This window comes from Myotis myotis, unplaced genomic scaffold (assembly GCF_014108235.1).
Source record: "Myotis myotis isolate mMyoMyo1 unplaced genomic scaffold, mMyoMyo1.p scaffold_m19_p_1, whole genome shotgun sequence".
Classification (NCBI taxonomy): Eukaryota; Metazoa; Chordata; class Mammalia; order Chiroptera; family Vespertilionidae; genus Myotis; species Myotis myotis.
This window is the reverse complement of record NW_023416313.1, coordinates 117,649,040-117,674,565: the sequence shown is the minus strand read 5'-3', so window position 1 is coordinate 117,674,565 and position 25,526 is coordinate 117,649,040. Positions and strand designations below refer to the sequence as shown.

The window sequence follows — 25,526 nt, the reverse complement described above, 5'->3', positions numbered from 1 at the left end:
AAGATTACCAAAACAGTGTTGACAAGATTCTTGCTGTAAACATCTGTTAGGAGAGGAAACAAAAACTTGAAGTACTCCGATTTTGGTTTGGAGAATCAAGAGTATGAGAAGGTAAATGTCTTACTTCAGGATCTCATTTTGAAAAATTTTTTATTATGGAAAATTTTAAACATGTGAAATTAATTAAAAAGTAAACTGACTCCTCATTACCCATCATCCAGTTGCTAGCCAATATTGCTGCTTTCATGTGTGCTCTCATCCACCCCAAATTGCTTGCAGACAGCACCCAGATATTATTTAATTCAGTTTCCTTTTAAAATAAAACCTTTTTTCAAACATAATCATTAACACATATGAAAAAAAAAAAGTTAATTCCTTAGAATCATCAGATAACTTCAAATTTCCTTAGTCATTTAAAAGTAATCCCAGATCACTTCATTCCCCACTTAATCATTCTCTTCTGGTTGTCTCCATAAGGTTCGAAAGGCTCTGCGGAATGCAGAGGCCTATGAAAATTTCCTGCGCTGTCTTGTTATCTTTAACCAGGAGGTGATCTCTCGGGCTGAGCTTGTGCAATTAGTCTCTCCTTTCCTGGGGTAAGTAGAGTTGAGGGGCCTTAGCTCTGATGCATGATATGGAATTGAAATAAACTAGTTTGTGAGAGTATATGATAGGCAAAATTAATTTGATTGTGTTAGGTCATTTGGCTCATACAATGTCAAGAGTCTTCTGGAAAGTCTTCTATTTCAACTCTAGAGATGAAAAAATTAGAGAGGCCATTGGCTAGCACTAGTGGTAGTCTCCTGATCCCCTGTTCAGTGTAGGATGTTATAGAGACCAGTCTATTCCAGGATTCTAGAGTCTTGATTGTATTTGACAACCTAAAAATGATCTTAATACTGAAGCAATATCCCTGGCTTTGTCTGATTTTGGTGCACTCTTCTATCATCACCTTAACTGACTGTAGAGCACTCTGTAAGAAAAGGGGAAGCCAAATGCTTAGAAGCAATAATTGCCACTGGACTTTGTTCTTGGTAGCAAAGTTCTGACTTAACACCAAATAGTGGTAGTCATATCTCAGAATAACTGCACCATGCTTCTAATTGCTCACCAGTTTTTGGTTTGATTTTTTAGGAAATTCCCTGAATTGTTTAATTGGTTTAAAAACTTTCTGGGCTATAAGGAGTCTGTACATTTGGAAACCTTTCCAAAGGAACGAGCTACAGAAGGCATTGCCATGGAAATAGATTATGCCTCTTGTAAACGGTTGGGTTCCAGCTACCGAGCCCTCCCAAAGAGTTACCAGCAGCCCAAGTGTACAGGACGGACTCCTCTCTGTAAAGAGGTAAGGCCTTCCCCAGAAAGGAACAACCCTGAAACCTCAACTTTCTCTGGAAGGGAATGGTCCTAGGGATAAAGAATTTATATCATTGAAGAAATCAAGATATCTCTCTCTCTCTCTCTCTCTCTCTCTCTCTAGATATATATATGTGTGTGTGTGTGTGTGTGTGTGTGTGTGTGTGTGTGTGTGTGTATTTATTGATTTCAGAGAGGAAGGAGAGGGAGAGATAGAGATAGAAACATCAATGATGAGAGAGAATCATTGATTGGCTGCCTCCTGCACACCCCTTACCGGGGATCAAGCCCACAACCCGAGCATGTGCCCTTGACTGGAATCGAACCTGGGACCCTCCAGTCTGCAGGCCGACACTCTATCCACTGAGCAAAACCAGCCAGGGCTCTGTCATTTTTTAAAAGAAAATGTTTTATGCTTATATTCAGAACCTTTTCGTTACTCTAATATATGTTGTAAACTTGCTAAAGGGGAAGCCTGTAATGTTAAATGATTCTTTCTTCTCCTAGAATTGTGTCTTTTTATTGAGAATATTTACTTGCCAGAAAGCTTTGTTACATTTTTATTTCAATTTCTGTTCTATTACCTAAAGGTTTTAAATGATACCTGGGTTTCCTTCCCTTCCTGGTCTGAAGACTCCACCTTTGTTAGTTCCAAGAAAACTCAGTATGAAGAACATATCTATCGTTGTGAAGATGAACGCTTTGAGGTACAGCTTCCTTGATCATTTGAAGTTTGGGAAAATGGGAGATGCTAAATAAAGTATCTTAAATACTTATCTGTGAGGGTTTACTTTTAAGACTAAAGTGTTAGAGGTTCATGTTCTTTTGTGGTAAATGCTTGTTGTACTTACCATACTTTAAGAGTTTGTCAAATATGTTAGTAATATTTTTATGGCAAATGTGACTTATCTAGGCCACTTTAACCCTTTTAATTGAAATTATCAATTGGTAACTGAATAATAATTTGAAAATTTTTTTAAAATACATTTTATTGAATTTTTACAGAGAGGAAGGGACAGAGGGATAGAGAGTGAGAAACATCGATGAGAGAGAAACATCGATCAGCTGCCTCCTGTACACCCCCTACTGGGGATGTGACAGCAACCAAGGTACATGCCCTTGACCGGAATCGAACCTGGGACTCTTCAGTCCGCAGGCCGATGCTCTGTCCACTGAGCCAAACCAGTTAGGGCTTATTTTTTTTTTTATAAATTGCAAGGTCTTTTTTTTTTTTTTAAATATGCTTTTATTAATTTCAGAGAGGAAGTGAGAGGGAGAGAGAGATAGAAACATCAGTGAGGGGAGAGAATCACTGATCGACTGCCTCCTGATCAACCCAGGCATGGGCCTTTGACTGGAATCAAACCCGGGACCCTTCAGTGTCAGGCCAACGCTCTATCCACTGAGCGAAACCAGCTAGGGCTAATTTGAATTTTTAATGGCATTTTTTAAAGGTTATTATATTTTACAAAGGTATATAAAAACTTAGTACTGTAGTAAGGCCTACTGGGCTTTTTTGAGGCTGCTGGAAATTATTTATTTTAAAGTGTATTGCTTTTTTTTTAAATTTTGTTTTATTGCTTAAAGTATTACAAAGAGTATTACATATGTCTTCTTTTTTTTTTCCCCCTTGACCTTCCCCGGCCTCTCCTACCCTCTAGTGTCTTGTGTCCATTGGTTATGCTTATATGCATGCATACAAGTCCTTCGATTGATCTCTTACCCTGCCCCCCAACCTTCCCTGGCCTTCCCGCTGTAGTTTGACAGTCTGTTCGATGCTGCTCTGCCTCTGTATCTATTTTTGTTCATCAGTTTATAATGGTCTTTATTATCCATAAATGAGTGAGATCATGTGGTATTTCTCTTTCATTGACTGACTTATTTCACTTAGCATAATGCTCTCTAGTTCCATCCATGCTGTTGCAAATGGTAAGAATTCCTTCTTTTTTACAGCAGCATAGTATTTCATTATATAGATATACCAGAGTTTTCTAATCCATTCATCTGCTGATGGGCACTTAGGCTCTTTCCAAATCTTAGCTATGGTAAATTGTGCTGCTATGAACATAGGGATGCATATATCCTTTCTGATTGGTGTTTCTGGTTTCTTGGGATATATTCCTAGCAGTTGGATCAGTGGGTCAAATGGGAGTTCTATTTTTAACTTTTTGAGGAAACTCCATACTGTCTTCCATAGTGGCTGCAGCAGTCTGCATTCTCACCAGCAGTGCACGAGTGTTCCTTTTTCTCCACATCCTCTCCAGCACTTGTCGTTTGTTGATTTTTTGATGATAGCCAGTCTGACAGGTGTGAGATGGTACCTCATTGTTGTTTTGATGTATTATTATTCTTAGCAGGTGGTTAGCAAACCAGCTCTCCTGTGGGAATTGAAATTCTTCTTTCATAGTTCTGATATTGATGTGGTTGGCTCCCTTTGAAAGAAAGTTAAATTAGGGATTTTATTTTAAAGTAGTTAGGAAGGGCTTGAATGAATAAATGAGCTGGTAGAGCCCCTATGCCAGAAGTGGGAATACTGAAAATGGGTTCTGAATCCCCCATGTTCACTGATATTATCAACAAGAAAAGGGAATATTTTTACCTGGCCATTGTAGCTCAGTTGGTTGGAGCGTCGTTCCGTACACAAAAAGGTGGTGGGTTCGATTCCCAGTCAGGGCACTTGCCCTGGTTGCAGGTTCGGTCCCCGGTAGGGGAATGTGCCAGAGGCAACCAATCCATGTTTTTCGCTCGCTCTCTCAAATCAATTTTAAAAAAAAGAAAAGGGCATGTTAAATGTGCTTAAGTGGTAAAATTACATGTGTCCTATATTTAATGCAGTGGTTCTCAACCTTCTGGCACTTTAAATACAGTTCCTCATGTTGTGACCCAACCATAAAATTATTTTCGTTGCTACTTCATAACTAATGTTGCTACTGTTATGAATCGTAATGTAAATATCTGATATGCAAGATGGTCTTAGATGACCCCTGTGAAAGGGTCGTTCGACCGCCAAAGGGGTCGCGACCCACAGGTTTGAGAACCGCTGGTTTAATGTATTTATTATATAAAACTTACTGACCCTGCTTCTCCCTGTAGATGGGTGATACCTTGCTCTTTGTTAGCCCATACTAGTTTATCCCTCTGCCAGCTATCCCCCACGCTCACTCCAGCTGTCTCTGGCATGTTTTGAATGAAGTCAGGTGTTGCTTGGCCCTGGCAGGTGATTGGCCATCCCTGCTCAGGGTTTATGAGGAGCTTCAACCATTTGCAGAGAACTAAATCTTGATAGATTGTGACTTCCATGGAAAGTTTAAAGAAAGCATTTCTTGGTTACCTATGTCTAGTAAGGTGAGATGAGTTAGAAAGCAGAGGTTAGAATCTTTTTTGATTCTCAAGTGGTATGCAAGCAAATGAGAGGCAACAGTCTCATTTCCTATTTGTGATAATAGGAATAAAGGTGACAGGTGTGTGTGTGTGTGTGTGTGTGTGTGTGTGTGTGTGTGTGTTTAGGCTTGGGTGGGATGGGGTAGTTAAAAGGAGTGTTCCTTTCTGAAAATCTCTTATCAATACAGTGGTTTTCAAGAATTCCTTTTATACATCAGGATAGGTAAGTGATCCTACAATACAGACAACCTCCTCCTTCCATGAATTTTAGTGGCTTTAAGAAACAGATTTATTCCTTGATCCTGTTACATGTACATTGATGTTTAGTGGGGTATTCTGCTCATCAGAATTACTCAGGGTCCCAGGCTGACAGAGTGCCACCATCTTGAACATTGCCAGTCACTGGAAGGAAAAAGATTGCTCAGAAGGGTTTTGCACCTTTAAATGCTCTAGCCTGGAAGTAATAGTATTCTGATCCATCTGTTAATAACTCATTTGCCAGAACTAGTTATGTGGCCCTATTTAATCGTAAGAGAACCAGGAAGTTCAATCCAAATTGTGTTTTGAGTGTGTGTGTTTTTTATTCCTCACCTGAGGATATTTTTCCATTGATTTTAGAGATTAGAGAGAGAGGGAAAGACAGAGAGAAACATTGATGTGAGAGAAACACATAGATTGGTTGTCTCCTACACGAGCCCTGACCAGGGCTCTGGCCAGGGAGGAGCTTGCAACCGAGGTATGTCCCCTTGACCAGAATTGAACCTGGTACCCTTCAGTCTGCTGACCAACGCTCTATCCACTGAGCCAAACTGGCTAGGGCTGTTTTGTTTTTTGATTGTTAGTTTGTAACAGATCTTAACAATTCAGAAAAGTTCAGGGTAAAGTGTCTGTAAGGTTGCTTCCTGTTAAGTCCCTCTACACTGGGATTAGTATTCCTAAGCCAAGCACACTGGTGGTGGTAGAAGTAATGACTACCACTTATTTATTTATTTAATCCTTACCCAAGCATATTTTTCCATTGATTTTTAGAGAGCGTGGAAGAGGGAGGGAATGACAGAGAGAAATATTGATGTGGGAGAAACACATCGATTGGTTGCCTCTTGCACTTGCCTTGACCAGGGCCCAGGCCAGAGAAGAGCCTGCAACCGAGGTATGTGCCCTTGACCGGAATCCAACCCAGAACCCTCAGTCTGCAGGCTAACACTCTATCCACCGAGCCAAAACAGCTTGGGCTAGTCATCTTTTATTGATGTTATGTGCCAGACATTGCACAAAACCATTTATGTGGATTGTATCGTTTGATCCAGACAACAACCTTAAGAGAGTAGCTGTTATCCCTATTTTACTGGTAAGAAAACAGTCTTCTGTGGCTTTTACGGCAGAGCCAGGATTCCAGTCCAGGGAGTTTGACTCCTTACCTTATACTCCTAACTACTATTCTATTCTGATTTGGGTCCTGAGCACACTTTGTCTTTTTCTTTAGCTTGATGTAGTTTTAGAGACCAATCTGGCAACAATCCGGGTTCTGGAAGCAATACAGAAGAAGCTTTCCCGCTTGTCTGCTGAGGAACAAGCCAAATTTCGCTTGGACAACACCCTTGGGGGCACATCAGAAGTCATCCATCGAAAAGCACTCCAGAGGATATATGCTGACAAAGCAGCCGACATCATTGATGGTCTGAGGAAGAACCCCTCCATTGCTGTCCCCATTGTACTTAAAAGGTATCGAAACAAATGTGCCCTTCGTGCTCTCCTGTGCTTCAGGACATAGTTGGTGTCCCGTTAAATGAAGCTCATTTTTTACCTTGTTATCCCATGAGACCTCCATTTCTCCCCATTCTGGTTATTGAAAGTCAGGTACAGTGTGGGATAGTGGGGCTTCTTAAAACTACACACACACACACACACACAACACTTTACGAATTTGCGTGTCATCCTTGCACAGGGCCCCTGCTAATCTTCTCTGTATTGTTCCAATTTTAGTATGTGTGCTGCCAGATTGAGCATGCTGGTGGAGCTTCTTGATGGGGTTCTGTGTAATCAACAGTAGAGGGCTAACGTTTAAAGTCCATAGTGGAATGCTCTGTGTTTGAGGCCATACTTTAAAGTTTATAAAAGAACAAAGAAGAAAATCACCACCCATGTTCCTGCTGTTCGTTCAGTACTAACCCTTATAACATCTTTGGTTTTTAAAAAGAGACCCTTTGTCTTTATAAAATTCATAAGTATTATTTTAAAAGACTTAAGAGTGCCTTTCTACCAAGAACGTCTTTTTCTTTCTCCTAATAAGCCTTCAGCCTGAGTTGTGGAGGGGCTTTTGTGCCCATCAAAGGAGGGGGCCAGAGCCAGGGCTAAGCCCAGGTTCCTCCAAGTCTGGATCACATTGTGAATCCAAGCTAAGAGCTGGGTCCTCCTCACTCAGTATCACCTGGTGAAAAGGAATTCTTGTCTGCTGCACAGATGCCCCAATTTAGCGTTCCTCCCTAGTCTTCCCCTCAGATACTGCCACAGATTATTTCTCTTTACCAGAAGCATTTAACGTTTAGCTTTGAGATGTAGAACATTCTTCAGTTTCCATGTTGTTTTTTATTTTACTCTCCTCTCCTCTTCTGGAGGGTTAAGATCAGTTCTCATCAGAACTTCCCAAACTGTGTCAAAAGAAACATTACACTACAAGCTCTCTACTCTTGGACTTTTGCATTTATGTTCGCATAGTAAACATTCTTAGAGGTTCTGTACCAAAAAAACTTGTTTAACTTTGTGTTAGCTGGCCAAGGATGAGAATATTTAAGAATATTCCATGGAATGCTGTTTGAGAAATACTGCTCTAAGTAGGATTTCTGACTTTGGGACAGATTACTTCCCCCAAATCCTGAATGAGTAATTTCCTCATGTAACAGAGTTAAAGACTGGTTTGAATAACATTTATCCCAAGTCGCCAATAATTTTGACAGGCCTATCATACCTATCTGTTTATTAAATTTATTGGGGTGACATTGGTCAACATGATCATATAGGTTTCAGGTGTGGGTTAGGTGCTGTTATCCCTATTTCACTGGTACAGCAAAGCCAGGATTCCATTCCAAAGAGTTTGACTTCCACCTGTGTTTCCACCCCACTCCATACCCAACTAGGTTGAAGATGAAAGAGGAAGAATGGCGAGAAGCCCAGAGGGGCTTTAACAAGGTGTGGCGAGAGCAAAATGAGAAATACTACTTGAAGTCTCTGGACCATCAGGGTATCAACTTTAAACAGAATGACACCAAGGTCCTGAGGTCTAAGAGCTTACTCAACGAGATTGAGAGTATCTATGATGAGGTGAGCTGGAAGTTTCTACACCTGTAAGGGGGCTCCAATCTTTGTATAGCTTTGATTCCTAGAAATTACCTTTTTTATATGAAATCGAGACCCTCTAAGACAGTGGTTCTCAACCTTGGCTGCACATTAGAATCACCTGGGAGTCTTTAAAATCCTGATTTCTGGGCCTCACCCTCCGGAAATTCTGTTTCTTTGTTATGGGGAGGGGCCACAACATTAGTAACAAAGAAACAATTTCCGGAGGGTGAGGCCCAGAAATCCAGATTTTAAAGAGATTCCCAGGTGATTCTAATGTGCAGCCAAGGTTGAGAACCACTGCTCTAAGACTTGTTGTTGATTCTTGCTTCATAACTGTCATAGGCTTCTATTCCTGATTCTATCATTTTAACTCTTAACCTTACCTTTCTACCTAAGCTATCTTACTGGTTTCCTAGTTTACCCTCCTGGTTTCAGTTGACAACCCCACTTCTCCCCATTCACTGCTTGAGTACCTTGTATTTGATTGGCTTGCCTCAGCTTCCCACTACTTAAACTCTTCTCACTGATACCAAATTCTTTCTAATCCTCGTTTATTCAGCATACTTACAAAGATTATATGTAGTTCAGGAGCTAGGATACTGTGATGAATAAGAAAATAATCCTATTTTCTTTGAGCTCACAGTCTTAGGGGATGGATAGAGACATAAATGTAGTGTGGTTGAAAATTCCTGGAAGTGATGTGATCTTGAATTTTAAAAAGCTTTTTATTGTGAAAATGTCAAATGTACATGAAAGGGGAGAAAATAATAAAGTGAGCTCTTACATAAATTTGAATAATTATTTCTATTTTGTCAATGTTTTTACATCTAACACTTTCTGCACTTCCACCGCAGAAGTATTTTAAAGTGAATCCTAGATCTCATACTGACTACTTCCTTCATAAATGTTAATTCAGAATTTTAGATTGTCCCAATGTCCCCTATCAGTCTTCAAAGTATAGAAGGTACCAATATTTTGTTCTCAAACCACATCTTCCACATTACCTTATTGTTTCTAGAAGTTTTGGATTGGAAAATAATAGTCACTGTGGTTAATAATTGAATGTACTGATGTGTTGTCTCATAGGTCTGTTGGTTGTTGCTGTGGATATGGCACTTACTACTTTGTATCTCTCTCTCTCCTCTTAGCGGCAAGAGCAGGCTACTGAAGAAAATGCTGGCGTACCTGCTGGCCCACACCTCTCTCTGGCCTATGAAGACAAGCAGATCCTGGAGGACGCCGCTGCCCTGATTATCCACCATGTGAAGAGACAGGCAGGCATTCAGAAGGAGGACAAGTACAAAATCAAGCAGATCATGCATCACTTCATTCCAGATCTGCTGTTTGCTCAGAGGGGTGATCTCTCGGATGTAGAAGAAGAGGAAGAAGAAGAGATGGATGTAGATGAGGCCACAGGGGTGGCTAAGAAGCACAATGGGGTTGGGGGCAGCTCCCCTAAGTCCAAGCTACTGTTTAGTAACACAACAGCACAGAAGCTAAGAGGGATGGATGAAGTGTACAACCTCTTCTATGTTAACAACAACTGGTACATCTTTATGCGACTGCACCAGATTCTTTGCTTGAGACTTCTGCGGATTTGTTCCCAAGCAGAACGGCAGATCGAAGAAGAAAACCGAGAAAGGGAGTGGGAGCGGGAAGTGCTGGGCATAAAGCGAGACAAGAGTGACAGTCCTGCCATTCAGCTCCGTCTTAAAGAACCTAGTGAGTGCCTAGACTGCTGGTTTACAGAAGATGTGTTCACAGAAGATGTGAGGGGTTGGTGACCTTGGGGCCTAGTTAGACTCGGGACTTTCCTTTTATACATGGGGCACAGGCAGGCTTCAGAGGAGTTCAAATCCTAGTTCTGCAACTTACTGGTTGTGTGACCTTACTTAACACTCTGAACCTGTGCTACTTGTTACTTTATGAGGTTGTTGGGAGAAGTGAAGAAAATATGCAAACCACCCTTTACAATGCTTGGATTGTGGACACTTGACACCCGCAGGGGATGACAGTTGCCATCAGTTTCCCAAATGGCAGATCTTTGGGTTATTACAAAGAATTTCAAAGGACAGAGAGAGACAAAAACCCAGTTGGCTCCACTGCATGACAGAGCATAAATTCCTAGTGGTTCATGCCTAAGACAGTTGGGAATTTTCTGATGTGTTTGGGCAGTACTTCTCTTTAACCAGAGGGGTTCGTGGCTCATTCCTAATAAAGGAGAAGGGGGTATGGAAAGGAGACTGGAACTCAAGAGATGGTGTGAGCCAGCAGAATAGGCAAAACAGAAATGAAGATCGAGAACCAAGAAAAGGAAAATAAATAGGGGTTAAGGAAGCCATCCCTCATGTGCTTTAAGTAATTCTGTGCCACCTATTTGTAGATAACTGTTCAGTTCATAAATTAAATACTTGAGGTGTGAGCCAAAATCTTTTTCGTGAAGCCTTTCTCCGGTGCCTTTGAGGAAATAGCCAATCTGTGGAGCAAATTAGCTTTTCTTTTTTTTAACTGTTGCTAATGTAAGAAGCCCATGTGTGGTTCTCGCCTTCAATCTGTTGAAGAGCTAATGACCCTGGGAATTCTAAAAACCTTTATCTGGATTAATCCTAGCTTGACAGACAAGTTTTGGACCTCAGTGTGGTGATTCCACCTGCTTGGGTAGAAATAAAGAGAAAATGGCCTAATCCTGGCTTGACCACTGACTTATCTTGGCTTGAGGCTTACATAGTTTGGTCTTGAGTGACAATGCCAGCTTCACTGATCATAGCTCATGTGCATTTGCACATTGTTTTATTCTGGCAGAACAGCATTTTTTCATGGCACTAGCATGGCTCATGCCTATGCTGTCGCTCTGAACAAGGTGATGCTCTAATGAAACTCAAGCCAGTTGCTGCTCTTAAACAGTAATTGTCCTGTTTTGCTTGTCTTGAATGAGTCCATCACACTGCAGATAAATGGACTCAGCTTTTGCTCTTAGCCTTTTTGCCCCAGTATATACTTTACAAACTGGTGACCAAATGTCATTTTAGTGAAAGCTTTCTTTTTTTTTTTAAATATATTTTATTGATTTTTTACAGAGAGGAAGGGAGAGGGTTAGAGAGTTAGAAACATCGATCAGCTGCCTCCTGCACACCCCGTACTGAGGATGTGCCCGCAACCAAGGTACATGCCCTTGACTGGAATCGAACCTGGGACCCTTCAGTCCGTAGGCCGACACTCTATCCATTGAGCCAAACCTGTCAGGGCAAGTGAAAGCTTTTTATTGAAGTGTAACACATACTGAAAAGCATACAAATCCAAATTGTATAGCTCAGTGAACTTTTATAAAGTGAACACACCTGTGTAACCAGTACCTAGATCAAGAAACAACACACAACCAATATACCAGTAGCCTCCTCATGCCTCTTTCAAATCTGCATGTTTTTGAGCCTTGTGTAAATAAATGGGTCTTATTTTAGTAAGCTGCAGTCAAGAGTCCTTTCACCATTCCTGTGAACTCTGGTAGTTTCCAACGTCTCTGTCACAACTGATAAAATTCCAGCTGGTGGCAGAAGTGGTTCATGTACAGCACAAATCACTGTGCAATTTGTGAAGTACAACATTGGGAATCCATTTTGAAACAAAAGGACTTTGACAGATGCAGATGACTTTATTATTCATAGAGGATTTAATTTGCTCACCCTTTATTCTGTTCCTGAGGGTTTCCCAATGCTAGAGTGTGACTCTATCTGCTTTTCTCATCTGTCCCTCTATGTTTCATGGAAATAGCTTGGTGAGCAAGTGACTCATGTGAGGAATGCTCTTCACAGGCGGGGGTTGGGGTGGGAGGGTGGTGATAGTTTTCTCTCAGCAGGGGAGCCAACAACTTTTTGAAGAAACTTCTTCCCTAGGATATTTTGCTCTCTTATACAGAGCCCAGCCTGTCACTAAGTGTCTTTCTGGCATGGTCAGAGTTCTGGAAGCTGCTGGTGAAGTTGCAGAATCACTGCCCTCTGATAGAGCTGCTGATTGTAGCTGCCTGTCAGATTGTGTTTCTGCAGATTGAGGAGGCATGCTTTGAGTATCTAGGGTTGGTTTATTCAGTGCTCCTTAGGCCATCTCTGGGACCTGCCCTGCCTGCTCTCCTGATCTTTTCCTAGCAGGGTAAAGCCTCATCTGTCCCATCTCTCCCACAGTGGATGTTGATGTAGAAGATTATTACCCAGCTTTCCTGGATATGGTGCGGAGCCTGCTGGATGGCAACATTGACTCATCACAATATGAAGATTCACTGCGAGAGATGTTCACCATTCATGCCTACATTGCCTTCACCATGGACAAGCTCATCCAGAGCATCGTCAGACAGGTGAGGGCGAGGGTGAGTACAGGAAGATAGCCTTGCCTAAAGATGGACCAGGCACAAAGAAAGGGTTTATAATGATGCTTATGTACGAATGCTTCTATAGAGGGGAGAGGAAGTGAATGTGCTGTGGGGATATCTCCCGTTAACAAAGTGGCAGCACTTCAGCCACATAACTGACTCCTCTGCTTTGCTCAGTGTGCCCTCATAGTCGGATGAGCCTGCCTCACACCTGATGTTTGGCTCTTTCTTGCTGGCTGGCTGTTGAGCCAGCATTGGTCCCGACCCTGATCTCTGCCCAGGAGGCCCAGCTCTGTTCTCGTCTACCAGGGGTGAGCTCTCTGCTGGTAGCCTTTTCTCTTCTATAGGTGTTGGTAATTCTATATACTTTCTTCATTTAATATTTGAAGTTCTTTTTACAGAAAGGGTTTCATAGATCATCTCTCTGAGTTAGGTTTGTGGCTTGTTGCTGTGGCACCCTGGGTGTTTGTAAATATGTTTGATGTTCTCTATTGCAATGATAATTTTATAGCAAATAGTATACATTATGCCTTGAGTTCTCAACTTCCAAAGGGAGTGTGTAGTTGGTGCACTACTATCTTTAAAGTGAAAATTTGCCCTAGTTGGTTTGGCTCAGTGTATAAAGCGGCACACCCCCACGCCCATCCCCTCCTGAAGGGTCCCAGGTTTGATTCCAGTCAAGGGCACGTACCTCAGTTGCTCAATCCCCAGCTGTGGTTGGGGTGCATACAGGAGACAACCAATTGATGTGTCTCTCTCACATCGATGTTTCTCTCTGTGTCTTTCTCTCTCCCTTCCACTCTCTCAAAATCAATAGAAAAATATCCTTGGGTGAGGATTAACAAAAAATAAATAAAGTGAAAACTTATAAAAAGCAAAAAGATAATTCTAAAGTCTACACTGCCACTATGGAAAGAAAAGTTTGTTGCTCCACTGTTTCCTTGGGGTAAAGTATGAAATCCTTTGTAGAGTACCCATGACTCTGCATCCCTCCCATAGCAGCTTCTCAGAGTCAGGGAAAACGCTTCTCAATTTTGGCATCTTCACGAAAGTTATCAAGCAGACAGTTTTTTCCTGAAAGTTGAAGAAGTTATTAGGCCTTTCCTTAAGAGGTCTATATCATGACTGGCAGAAATCATTGTATGGATATAATTAGCTATGGTCATAATTTTTGAGAGACTAACCCTGTTAACATCCCCTAAAAGTTGTCATATGCTTATTTTTCTGCTTACAAGTTAGTTTGCTGCTGCTACAGCTAGGAGTAACGTCATTAAAACTAACTTTTTATAAGCCAAGATTGGTTTTTTTTGAAACAATAAATATAATTAGTTCATTTACTAGAAGCACCAGGTTATGATTTTGAGTCAATAATACATAACATTTAATCCTTTTATATGGAAACAGGTTTCATCCAGAAACCCTAATTCAATATGTTGAAAATCTGTGTTCATGGTTCTCATCTTAACCCCTCAATTGAAGGCATATCTTCTCTCATTCACCTCATCTCACTTGGTATTCTCCCTAAGTTCATTCCTGACTGGAGGTAGAACATATATTTCAGGGTCAATCCATACATTTATCTTACCATTTCCAGGCTAGTTTAAGAGGGATTTGTTTTAGGAATAAAATAGATAGCTAGTACAGAACTCAGTATATGCCCAGATCACATAGGAATTGGATTGGGACATTTCCCCCTCTTGCCTGAATGCTTTTTTTCTAGACATCTGTTTCATTCTAATGCTTTTCTCTGCAAATGAACATTGGATCCTCAACCCCCATTCCACCTACCACCAGCCTTGGCTTTCCATGGCAGTGCCTCTGACCCAAACATTACCTGATATTTCCATCCAGATGCTCTTCTGTCTACCATGCACACTTACTGTGCCATTTCAGATTAGCAGGAGTGAGAATCTGACCAGCCTAGCTTGGGTGTGGAGTTATCTAGTTGTCCTTGAATTATAGTGATGCCCTTTCCAAAGACTCTAGAAGGGGCCAAATATCCAAGAACAGAGTAGGAATGGGGAGTTAGTGACCTGGTCTACTTTAACAAGAAGGTACCCTATATAACAAAAGGTTAATATGCTAAGTGTCCGACTGTTCGACTGGTAGCTATGATGTGCATTGACCACCAGGGGGCAGACGTTCAGTGCACAGGCATGGAAACATGGAACAGACTGATGAATCACAGAGGGGAGAGGGAGGGGAGAGTGCAGGAAGAGATTAACCAAAGATCTTATATGCATACTAGAGGCCCAGTGCACCAGTGGGGTCCCTCGGCCTGGCCTGCAGGGATTGGGCCAAATCCATGCACCAGGCCTCCGACATCCTCCAAGGAGTCCCAGATTGCGAGAGGGCGCATGCCAGGCCTAGGGACCCCACCAGTTCATGAATCCATGCACCGAACCTCTAGTAAAGTATAAGTGTCAACATGGTAGAGACCATGCTTTGAATATATTTTCTTTAAGCTGCTTTTTTTTCTCTCTAAAACACTATCTTAAGCTTTCCTCTATGTTATCAAGTTGTCATAAGCATTATTTTAATTCTCCATTAGAATCAGTTGTCTGTACTAATTGTTATTATTTAATCATCTCCAATTGTGGCTTTTTAGACTGCCCTCAAATCATTCACCCTCTGACCTTGCACTGTGTTTATTTATGTACAAATACACATACTTGTTATTTAAGACTTTTAAAAATAAGTAGTTGTTATAGTTACTAGCCCTTCAAAAGGAACACACCTTCCTAAAAATAGAATGGCTTAGTAGTTATGAGAATTTTAAAATAAAATAGACAAGCTGATATTGCAGTTAACTTTTTGCTTTCTGCTTTATCTGTTTCTTTTGTTTTTAACATTCTCTGGCATTGTAATGGGTAGTTTTATTTGAGGAAATTTTTATTTCACAATGGAAGTATTGCCATGATTCATGGAAATGTAAACTGAAAGATTCAACTTTCTAGTCATCAGATAATTTAATAAGATAGTCACAAAAGTTAGCAGTAGTCCATCATGATTGACCTGTTTTGAAATGAGTTAATTAACATTATATATAATTTAAGTACTATATTTTATCAGATTTAGAAAAATAGGTGGTTAGGAAGAATATTGGTCCTAGGGGTCAGAAAGCTTGAATGTTAGTCCTGACTCTGCTCCTTCAGCTGAGGCCCTTGGCAGTTAATTCAGCAACAGTTTCTTAAATACTTAATGAGTTTCAGACTTTGTATTAGGGCTGGGGATATAGACATGGATCTTGCTTTCATGGTTCTCGAAGGTCCCTCTCCTCACCTTGGGTACACAGTGAGTTTTATTATCAAACATGTAAATTTGTCTCATGTATCAGAACACCCCTCTCCAGACTCTTCCGAAGGTAGTTGTGGATCAAGTGAGAATATGTATGAAAGCAAGTTGTAAATGGTAGAGAAGTGCCCTAAAAATAGGCGTCCATGGGAATTTTCTTTCATGTAAAAAAATTTTTTCAAGTTCCTTAAAACTTTATTAAATAGGTAGCACATTAATAACCATTATCTGTAGTTTTGCTTTTATTTATTTATTTTTAAAAATACATTTTATTGATTTTTTACAGAGAGGAAAGGAGAGGGATAGTTAGAAACATCGATGAGAGAGAAACATCAATCAGCTGCCTCCTGCACACCCCATACTGGGGATGTGCCCGCAACCAAGGTACATGCCCTTGACCGGAATCGAACCTGGGACCCTTGAGTCCGCAGGCCGACGCTCTATCCACTGAGCCAACCCGGCTAGGGCTGTAGTTTTGCTTTTAAATATATATGAATATTCTACTCATGGACCGGTGATATGGCTGAAGATTTTGGCTTAGTTATTCTCCAAGAAAAAAATAGTAATGGTTTTGTGTGACTGATTTTTAAAAATTACCAATTCCCAAAACCTCTTTTTGAGCTGAGTGACTGGAACTATCAAAGAAAGGTTGAGTGTATGACAAGGAGAAGTATTTTCTTGATTCATTGTCTAGTTGCCTTTGCTTGATTCCAGCTGCAGCACATTGTGAGTGATGAGATCTGTGTGCAAGTGACTGACCTTTACCTGGCAGAAAACAATAATGGGGCTACTGGAGGCCAGCTGAACACACAGACTTCGAGGAGTCTCTTGGAGTCAGCATATCAGCGGAAAGCCGAACAGCTCATGTCAGAGGAGAACTGCTTTAAGGTGAGAGTTACTCATGTAGTCAGTAACTGTGCTGGTAACAGGGGAAGTTGTTGGGATCATCTCTACCAGAAATCAAAGAGCAGAGTGTTTTGACTCTGTGATTCCACTGCTGGAACCTCCTTAGAGTTCCTGTGAGCTCACTGGAGAATATACAAAAAACATGGGAAAATAGAAGTAAAGTCTCCTATGGACTTTCTTGCCTTAATAAAAAATTGCTTGTTTTATATGATTTTTATAATTTTGTCTTCTGCTTTTCTTTGAATGTTTTTTCATATGATAGTGTTTTGTAAGTATATTGTTTTAAAATGTTTAAAAATGTAATCCTTTATTGTTGTAGAAAAGATAAGAAATGCAGAGAAAAGAAAAATTGGCTACAATTCTTCCCAGAAATAATCATTGATTACATTTCTAGAATATATATATCTGTAAGTTGTTTTTGCGCAATTAGCAATACCTGTGAGTCTTCAGCATCTTTTTGTAACTATTTGATATTTCATGCCTGCCTTATTTGACAACCTGAGTTGTTTCCAGTTTTCCATCATTGTAATAGCTGATTTGAAAAGTATATCGCTGGAAACAGCCTAAATGTCCAACCCACTATGGGAGTGGTTAATGGTACTCTATTGTATAAATACTTGGATGGCATATTTTGCAGCCCTTTAAATTAATTATAAATTATAAAAATATTGAAGCAAATAAAAGGATACAAAAGTATGTGTATTATGATTGCAGCAATGTAATAAATATGTATAGTTGAGCAAAGCCTGTATGTGTTTACACACAAGAAGGGCAGGGTCAGGTGATGCAGATTAAGGTTTGTGATTGGCTGAACAGGGAAGAAAGCTAAGTAACAGTTTGCTCTATTTGGGTATGTTCCATATAGTTTAATGATCCGACTCCAAATGTTTTACTTTTTTGTCTACTTCTACTTTCAGTTGTTTTCGTTTCTAATTCAGTACCAGTAATGTTTGCTTAATTTAGAATCAAAAATGGGAAGCAAGTTTTTCAGTTCAGTCCTCAGATCTGATGTTCTAATAGCTGAGAACCTTCCCACTACAGAAGAGATTCCCTAAGCTTTTCAGGGTTTAAATCTATAAATGTTTGTTATGAGCTTGCTGTGTGTTAGTTTTGATGGTGAAACAGAATTAGCCTCCCCGCCCATTAAGAGTTTAAACAGGGTATTAAATTGTGGCCAAGGCCTTATGAAGGATTGGACAGATTCGCCCTATAGATAAGAATAATTATCAGGGGGAATAGCAGGAAGAAAGGCTTTGTAGCCAGGAAAATGGTGTCACTACAGTGATCCTCTTCTTTAAAATGTTTACTAGTACATAGAGAATAAAATTTAATATGTTAGCAGTAAGCTAAACATAAGCAGCCCTTTAAACCCTCTGCTGCCACTCCCCACCCACCTTCAGCCTCCTCTCCCTTTATTTTTCCTATGTACATTCTACATTCAGGCTTTTTAACTATCTATGTTCCTTCAGACCCTTTTCTGTGCATTTACATACAGGTGTATGTATATGTAGAAACAAATATTAGATTGTGCATATTCTACATCCTGCTTTTTTTCCACTTAGTATGTCTTAGAATTGCTTATTTTGGTTTATGTAGATCCAGCTCAGTTTTTTTCACCTGCTGTATCATACTTAATAATATAAATGTACCATATTTTTTAAAAAAATCATTCTTTTATGGGTGAGCATTTAAACTGTTTTTTTGTTTTGTTTTGTTTTGTTTGTTTTAACTATCTCAAATAGGGCTACATTGAACAGCGTTTTCGTGTATTTGTATCCTTGTGTGCATGTGTTAGTATTTACCTTGGGTAGAGACAAAAAAGTGAAATTATTTGGTCAAAGGGATACATATTTTAGATTTTTTATTTATTTATTTATTTATTTATTTATTTTTATTTTATTTTTTATATATATTTTATTGATTTTTTACAGAGAGGAAGGGAGAGAGAGAGAAAGTCAGAAACATCGATGAGAGAGAAACATCGACCAGCCGCCTCCTGCACATCCCCCACCGGGGATGTGCTGGCAACCCAGGTACATGCCCTTGACCGGAATCAAACCTGGGACCTTTCAGTCCGCAGGCCGACGCTCTATCCACTGAGCCAAACCGGTTTCGGCTAGATTTTTTATTTTAATGGATATTGTCATTTCTCCAAAATGTTAGGCTGTACCAGTGTACACTTGCATAAGAGCATTGATTTCCTTGGTCAATTGGTTTATCAAACTTTTTTTATTTTTTTCCAGTTAGAATTAGCGGTTCTCAACCTGTGGGTCGCTACCATCAGAAAACACATATAGCATATCAGATATTTACATTATGATTCATAACAGTAGCAAAATTGCAGTTATGAAGTAGCAACGAAAATAATTTTATGGTTGGGGGTCACCAAAACATGCGGAACTGTATTAAAGGGTCGCGGCATTAGGAAGGTTGAGAACCACTGAAGATGGTTAGAAAATTACTTAAATTCACATTTCCCTGTTTCCTACTTTTGCCCTACTATGTATTCCTTATTCATACATTTCACCTTTTTTTTGGGGGGGGGGGGTGTAGTTCTTTTTATGTACTTATTAAAATACAGTTGTCTCTGTCATAATTTCTCTGAAATTGGATTGATCTTCTTTATCCTTCAGTGCCCAGCTGAGGGTCCCTTCAGTGAAGTGTGAAATCTTTCTCAGCTCACTGAAGAGGGAATTATTTATTTCCACAGCATATTGCTCATGTCTCTAAAATAGTACCTTTGTGGTTACTTAGTTGTAATTTAAATATAGCTGCTTATATTCCTATTTACTTTACTAAATTAATCTTCTCCAAAGAAGAAATTACGTTCTCTTTTGAGCGTGCCCCTGTGTTATGCAAAGTGCTGAGGTCCCAGAAAATCTCAGGTATTGTTTGTGGATTCCAAAGAAATGGTTAGCTCTGAAAGACATGGGTTTATTAGGACTTACGTGCTGACCAGTGAAGTTTACTGCTGCACCGGCTACTGCCAAAGAAGCTGTCCCATGAAGTCCCTATGGGGGTAGCTGGTCGGTGCTGTTGTTTTTGCCACCACCCAGACTTTCCCAACACAGGTTTTATAGAATACAGAAAACAGAGAAACAGGGCATGCAAGGGGGAGGAGCATATGCACAAGATTTGTGAAATTGAAACACTAGCTGTTTCTAATCCAGGCTGACATCTAGAAGCCGCTTCTCTTTGACCTTTCTTAGACTGAGTTGCTAGCCAGGTTCCCAAGGTCGCACAGTCTGCTTACAGATGGCCTTCACTATTATTCCCACAGGGTGGGAGGGGGAATTGGAGCATGGAACCATGTTCCCATTTACCATATATCCTGTCTGTTAAGTAGTAACATTCAGTAACTGTGTGTTGAGTAAATGAAGTATAGGGAGGATATTGGTGGAAGAGGCATGTAGACAGGGGGGGTCCAAGTGGTAGAGGATCTTTAGTAAGTAAATGGTTTGGATTTTCTTGTGGTTGATGAACAGTGAGGCATTATTAAGGACTAAATATCCCACTGGATTTGAATTTTCAGGAAGACAGTTTGGTAGCACTGATTAAGAAGATGTGGACTAATCAGAGGCCAGTTTACTCCTGGAGGCAGTTAACCAAATTTGGGTGATAGGTGTGAGCAGTCTAATAATGAAGCTAGTTAAGGCTTGGAGAGTGGTTACAGAGGTGAGGGAGGTGGGTAAACACATGCGTAAGGGCCTAGCAAGAGAGGATACAGGTGGAGGAGCCTGTTGGGATAAAATTGAGTTCAATTTTAAGCATGTAGAGCAGTGGTTCTCAACCTTGACTGCACATTAGAATCACCTGGGAATCTTTTTAAAATCCTGATTTCTGGGCCTCATCCTCCGGAAATTCTGTTTCTTTGTTACTAATGTTGTGGCCCCACCCCATAACAAAGAAACAGAATTTCCGGAGGATGAGGCCCAGAAATCAGGATTTTAAAAAGATTCCCAGGTGATTCTAATGTGCAGCCAAGGTTGAGAACCACTGATGTAGAGAATAGACTGCCTACTCAATATCACTTTGAAGGTGATTTCTTTAGAGCAATAGGACTAATCTAGACACTCTAGGACAGCCGTTGGCAAACTACGGCCTGCGGGCCGGATCCGGCCCGTTTGAAATGAATAAAACTAAAAAAAAAAAAAAAGACCGTACCCTTTTATATAATGATGTTTACTTTGAATTTATATTAGTTCACACAAACACTCCATCCATGCTTTTGTTCCGGCCCTCCGGTCCAGTTTAAGAACCCATTGTGGCCCTCGAGTCAAAAAGTTTGCCCACCCCTGGTCTAGGATCATCCTAGTGACAGGGGTTTAGCATAGTCCTGGAGGCAGTGTTTCTTCACATCTATTTTAGAAGTAACTTCGTTTGTGTTTGTGTATGTATTATGTTCTTGTCATGTTTTAAATTTGACTAGCAGATAAGAATTTCTAAAGCTTCTCCAGAACAAATCAGGAACCATAGCTGGCTTCTAGTCCTGCTTATTTACTCTCTGAATTTTAGGGTTTTTTTTCTGTGTAAACCAAGGAGGTTGAAATAAATTATTCTCAAGTTTCCTTTTAAGTGCTGATCTTCCATGTGATTTGAATCATGACCTTGTCTGCAGCAATCCCTTAGGGTAAGGACAGTGAGAGTCCTAGGGTTTTTGAAAGGGGAGATCCATGTGCCATCATCATTTGATAGTTCTTTTGTGCAGCACATGACTTGCTTTTGAAGAACTTCCAATATGACTGATACTATTATAGCAGATCACTTCTAAATACTTCAGTGTTTTGTGTTCCTTACCCCCATGGTGTGTGTGATACCTCAGGTAATCTTTATTGCAGTGGAAATGCAGTTGCTCCTCTTGGTTGTGTTCATGTTTTCATCTTCACTTTGTTTGAGAAGGTTCCTTCTTTTTTAAAACTAGAGGCCCAGTGTACGAATTCATGCACCAGTGGGGTCCCTTAGCCTGGCCTGCAGGATGGGGCTGAAACCGGCTCTCTTTCCCCTGAAGGGTCCTGGATTGCGAGAGGGCACAGGCCAGGCCAAGGCACCCCACTGGTGCACAATCAGGGCCAGGGAGAAACGTGGGAGGTTGGCCAGCCAGGGAGGGACCGAGGGAGGGCTCCAATGCGTGTCTGGCCCCTCTTGCTCAGTCCCGATCAGCCAGACCCCAGCAGCAAGCTAACTTACCGGTTTGAGCGTCTGTCCCCTGGTGGTCAGTGCACGTCATAGCAAGCGGTTGAGTGGCCTCAGCATATCATTAGCATATTACGCTTTGATTGGTTGAACGGCCAACCAGTCAACCAGACACTTAGCATATTAGGCTTTTATTATATAGGATACTATAGACTTGTTTACATCTTTGTGTTAAGTCCTAGAAATGGGATTATCAAGTGAAATGGCTTTGACATTGTATAGTTCTGGCTTTAAAGCACTCTTATTGACATTGATTATTCTAGATAATTTAAGAAGTATGAAATATAAAATGGTGCTTTTTGCACTAACATTTCATTTTCCTGGTAGCGAGATTAAACTTTTGCCTTTTTAATCACCTGCCTCCTAAGTTTTTGTCTTCCTCATTTCTTCCATTGGAACAGAGTTGTATGACTTTATTGCCTCTCAACCCTTAAGAAGCTGGGTTATAGCTTTGGAGATGGTCTTTTGTTTACACTCAGGTTTCTTATTTGCAGCTTATGTTCATTCAGAGCCAAGGCCAGGTTCAGCTGACTATTGAGCTTTTGGACACAGAAGAGGAGAACTCAGATGACCCTGTAGAAGCAGAGGTATGACAAGTATATTGCAGAAGCTTTGCTGAGGGAGCGGTCATGTCCTGTGAGACTCCTCATTGATTGTCTTCTAGAAGGCCAAGACAGCCATAGGTCTGCTTAAGGGTCAGATCCTGATGCTCTTTAAAGAACAGATCATTTCAGCCATGTCTTCAGCTGAGGAGAAGGGCTATCTGGAGTTGCTATTTGGGGTTGATGGCAGTCTTAGCTACTCTCAGTAAAGCCATCTCCTCTGAGGAAAACCTCATGATTGGCACCTTTCCTGTTTTTGTCCTAAAGTGTAAGAAACAACAAATGAAGTGGCATCTGCCCTATTTCATCTTGATTTTTTGTGTCATGTTTACTTTTTATTGGGTTAGATGAAGCTAGGAGTTCTCAACCTCCACAGAGTAGACAGAGTGAGTTGATTATCATAGCTGGGTCTAACTGGTAATATTAATGAGGATGTAAGCCACATGTATGATGTTGGGGGAATATGGAAGGGAGACTGTTGTTTTGTGGGAATATTGGCTTATGGTTGCCAAATCATTAAATTTTTTTAAAGAGATGCCAGAAGTCCGGATTTTAATGTGAAAGATACTGATTTTTAAACATTTGCCACTAATATTTTATTTAACAAAAATGCTCTGTGAGGAAATAAAACTTGTGAATAAACCATCTGATACATATTTATGACTTCTGGTAACTTTTAAGTATCTGGGAGAAACTGGGTTTTGCTATCTAATGCAGTGACTTTCAACTGGTTTGTCACAAAAATTTCTAAAACATGCAATACCTATTTAGTTAGGAGCACTAACCTCTCCCTTTAGATTGTCAAATAAAAAAATGACAGCCAATATAATAATAGCTGTCTGGTGTGACTGAATCAAAATTATACCTAATTTTTTTTTTTTTTTGTCATATTGGCAAAGAATACATTGGTGTGCCACAGAATTGTAATTTTTATTTTTTTATTTTAATCCTCACCTGAGGATATATATTTTTTTTAGGGAGGGGGGATATAAAGAGAGCAAAACTTTAATTTTTTTTTTTAATATATTTTATTGATTTTTTACAGAGAGGAAGGGAGAGAGATAGAGAGTTAGAAACATCGATGAGAGAGAAACACCGATCAGCTGCCTCCTGCACACCACCCAGTGGGGATATGCCTGCAACCAAGGTACATGCCCTTGACCGGAATCGAACCTGGGACCTCCCAGTCTGCAGGCCGACGCTCTATCCACTGAGCCAAACCGGTTTCGGCAAGAGAGCAAAACTTTGATGTCAGAGGAACATCGATTGGTTGCCTCCCATATGCACTGGATCGGGAAGTGAACCCACAACCTTTTGGTATACAGGATGATGCTCCAACCCACCCACCCTGCCAGAGCATGTGCCACAGAATCTTGGTAATTAGTTTATGTGTGCCATGAATGAAAAAGGTTGAAAATAGCTGATCTAACAGACTTTCAAAGCTGTGTTTCAATACCAAGTAGCAAGCATGTCATTGTGGGAACATACCTTTTTTATCTTGAAATTTTAGGAATTTTAGACATTTTAGTCATATAATTTGCTGATGAGGGAGGATAGAGCTCAGGTTTTTGCTCTCTCCCCACTACTGGTTTGTGTTTATAATCCTAGCGCTGGTCAGACTATGTGGAGCGATACATGAATTCTGATACTACCTCTCCTGAGCTTCGTGAGCATCTAGCACGGAAACCAGTATTTCTCCCAAGGTAAGTGAACCAACTCATGCATTGGCAGGATACACTTGTGCATAGTTAAGCAACAGGAAGTTAAATGTCTTTTCAGATTCTTGTTTTTCACTTACTCTATTCATTGTTCTTTCTGCTGAGGGCACTAATCAAGGTTTGTGTTGCTGTTAAAACAGAAGCTTACCTGGAGCTCGTGCCAAAGCATCAGAGAAGTGAGAGTCTTAGATAATCAGTGACAATTTACTTCCCTTATTACATCGGATGTGTAAAAGGACACAAAGCTAAATCAGCAAAGGGAAAGTCATCTGTGACAAAGTCAGAGAAAGCCAGGCAAAAGCTTCCCAGAATCCTCTTCCATTGGAGTCATACAGGACACTGAATTCCTCCAGCAATGAATTGTGACAATCTGTTTGAAATGCTGTCTACCAAGGAAGCTCATTAGATTCTCTCTCAGTGCCATAGTTTTTTATTGGGTGCTAGTCATGTAGGCACCTTCTGCCTAGCATATACCAGAATTCCAGATTTCCAGAAGGAAAGCCACATTTTCAGCATAAGCTATATATTTTGAGCAAACAGCTTACATAGAGAGAGCCACTCTTATCATTTAGGGAATGGTGGAAACTCCCAAAATCCAATATCCCAAGGGACAGTTGTGTAAGCAGGCCTCTCAAAGGATAGCAATCTTAGACCTGCTTTGTTAACTCTCTTCACAGAATCTTTTTAATTCACCCTGCCCATGTGTAGGCAGATTGTAATGCTGGTCCTCTATCTGAGGTTGAAGAAGAGTTTCAAAAGTAGAAAGTAGGTTTTGCTATAGTAGACGGGCTTTCTTCCTTCCCCAAATTAAAATCTTGCCAAAATTTGAATTGAAATCTCATGCCTTACATTTCCAGAAAGATGTTATCCCATTACAGTAGGTCCTCGGGTTATGTCAGAGATCCGTTCCTATGGCGAGATGTAACGCGATTTTCACCATAAGTTGGAACCCACCTACATAAACACCTATGTCACTCACATGGAGCACATACACAGCAGTAATGAAGTGAAACAGTAAAAAAAAATTTTAAAGAAAGATAACAATTCCTGACCTTTACTTGTGGTAAATAAATAATAAAAAACATAAAGCATATATATACATATGTCAAAATGACGGAACTGGGGTGTTTTTTTTTTTTTGGTGTTTTTTTTTTTTTAATAAATAAATGGGAGATGGTGACGTAACCACGAAACGATGTACATCAAGTCCGACGTAACCCGAAGACTGTGTATTATAGGCAGGGAGAGATATAAATTGATACAATCATTCTGGGGTCAGAGCTGTTCATGTATGGGACCTTTACCGTAGAACTTTGGTTTCTAATAATTCGCCTTAATAGCTAAGGTTCTCAGTGTTTTTGGCTTTGAAACCTCTTCACT

At 40.4% G+C, this 25,526-nt stretch overlaps 1 protein-coding gene and 1 non-coding gene across 13 annotated transcripts in view; one reads left to right on the top strand and one right to left on the bottom strand.

The window, feature by feature from the left end:
* Window positions 1-25,526, top strand: part of SIN3A (SIN3 transcription regulator family member A) — an 86,725-nt gene that overhangs the window by 48,702 nt on the left and 12,497 nt on the right. For 4 of the 12 annotated variants that reach the window (XM_036349443.1, XM_036349482.1, XM_036349429.1 and 1 more), the window contains 10 exons: window positions 478-596; window positions 1,135-1,345; window positions 1,947-2,063; window positions 6,221-6,459; window positions 7,872-8,055; window positions 9,222-9,849; window positions 12,249-12,430; window positions 16,442-16,615; window positions 22,321-22,413; window positions 24,037-24,131. In XM_036349443.1, coding sequence (XP_036205336.1) covers window positions 478-596; window positions 1,135-1,345; window positions 1,947-2,063; window positions 6,221-6,459; window positions 7,872-8,055; window positions 9,222-9,849; window positions 12,249-12,430; window positions 16,442-16,615; window positions 22,321-22,413; window positions 24,037-24,131 — 2,042 coding nt within the window. Of the gene's footprint in view, window positions 1-477; window positions 597-1,134; window positions 1,346-1,946; window positions 2,064-6,220; window positions 6,460-7,871; window positions 8,056-9,221; window positions 9,850-12,248; window positions 12,431-12,610; window positions 12,745-16,441; window positions 16,616-22,320; window positions 22,414-24,036; window positions 24,132-25,526 lie in introns of those variants that run through there. The other 8 variants (XM_036349463.1, XM_036349454.1, XM_036349449.1 and 5 more) reach the window with 8 other exon arrangements.
* LOC118661321 lies at window positions 6,638-6,744 on the bottom strand. Its single transcript, XR_004969280.1, has one exon. It is a non-coding gene; the product is annotated as a U6 spliceosomal RNA (small nuclear RNA).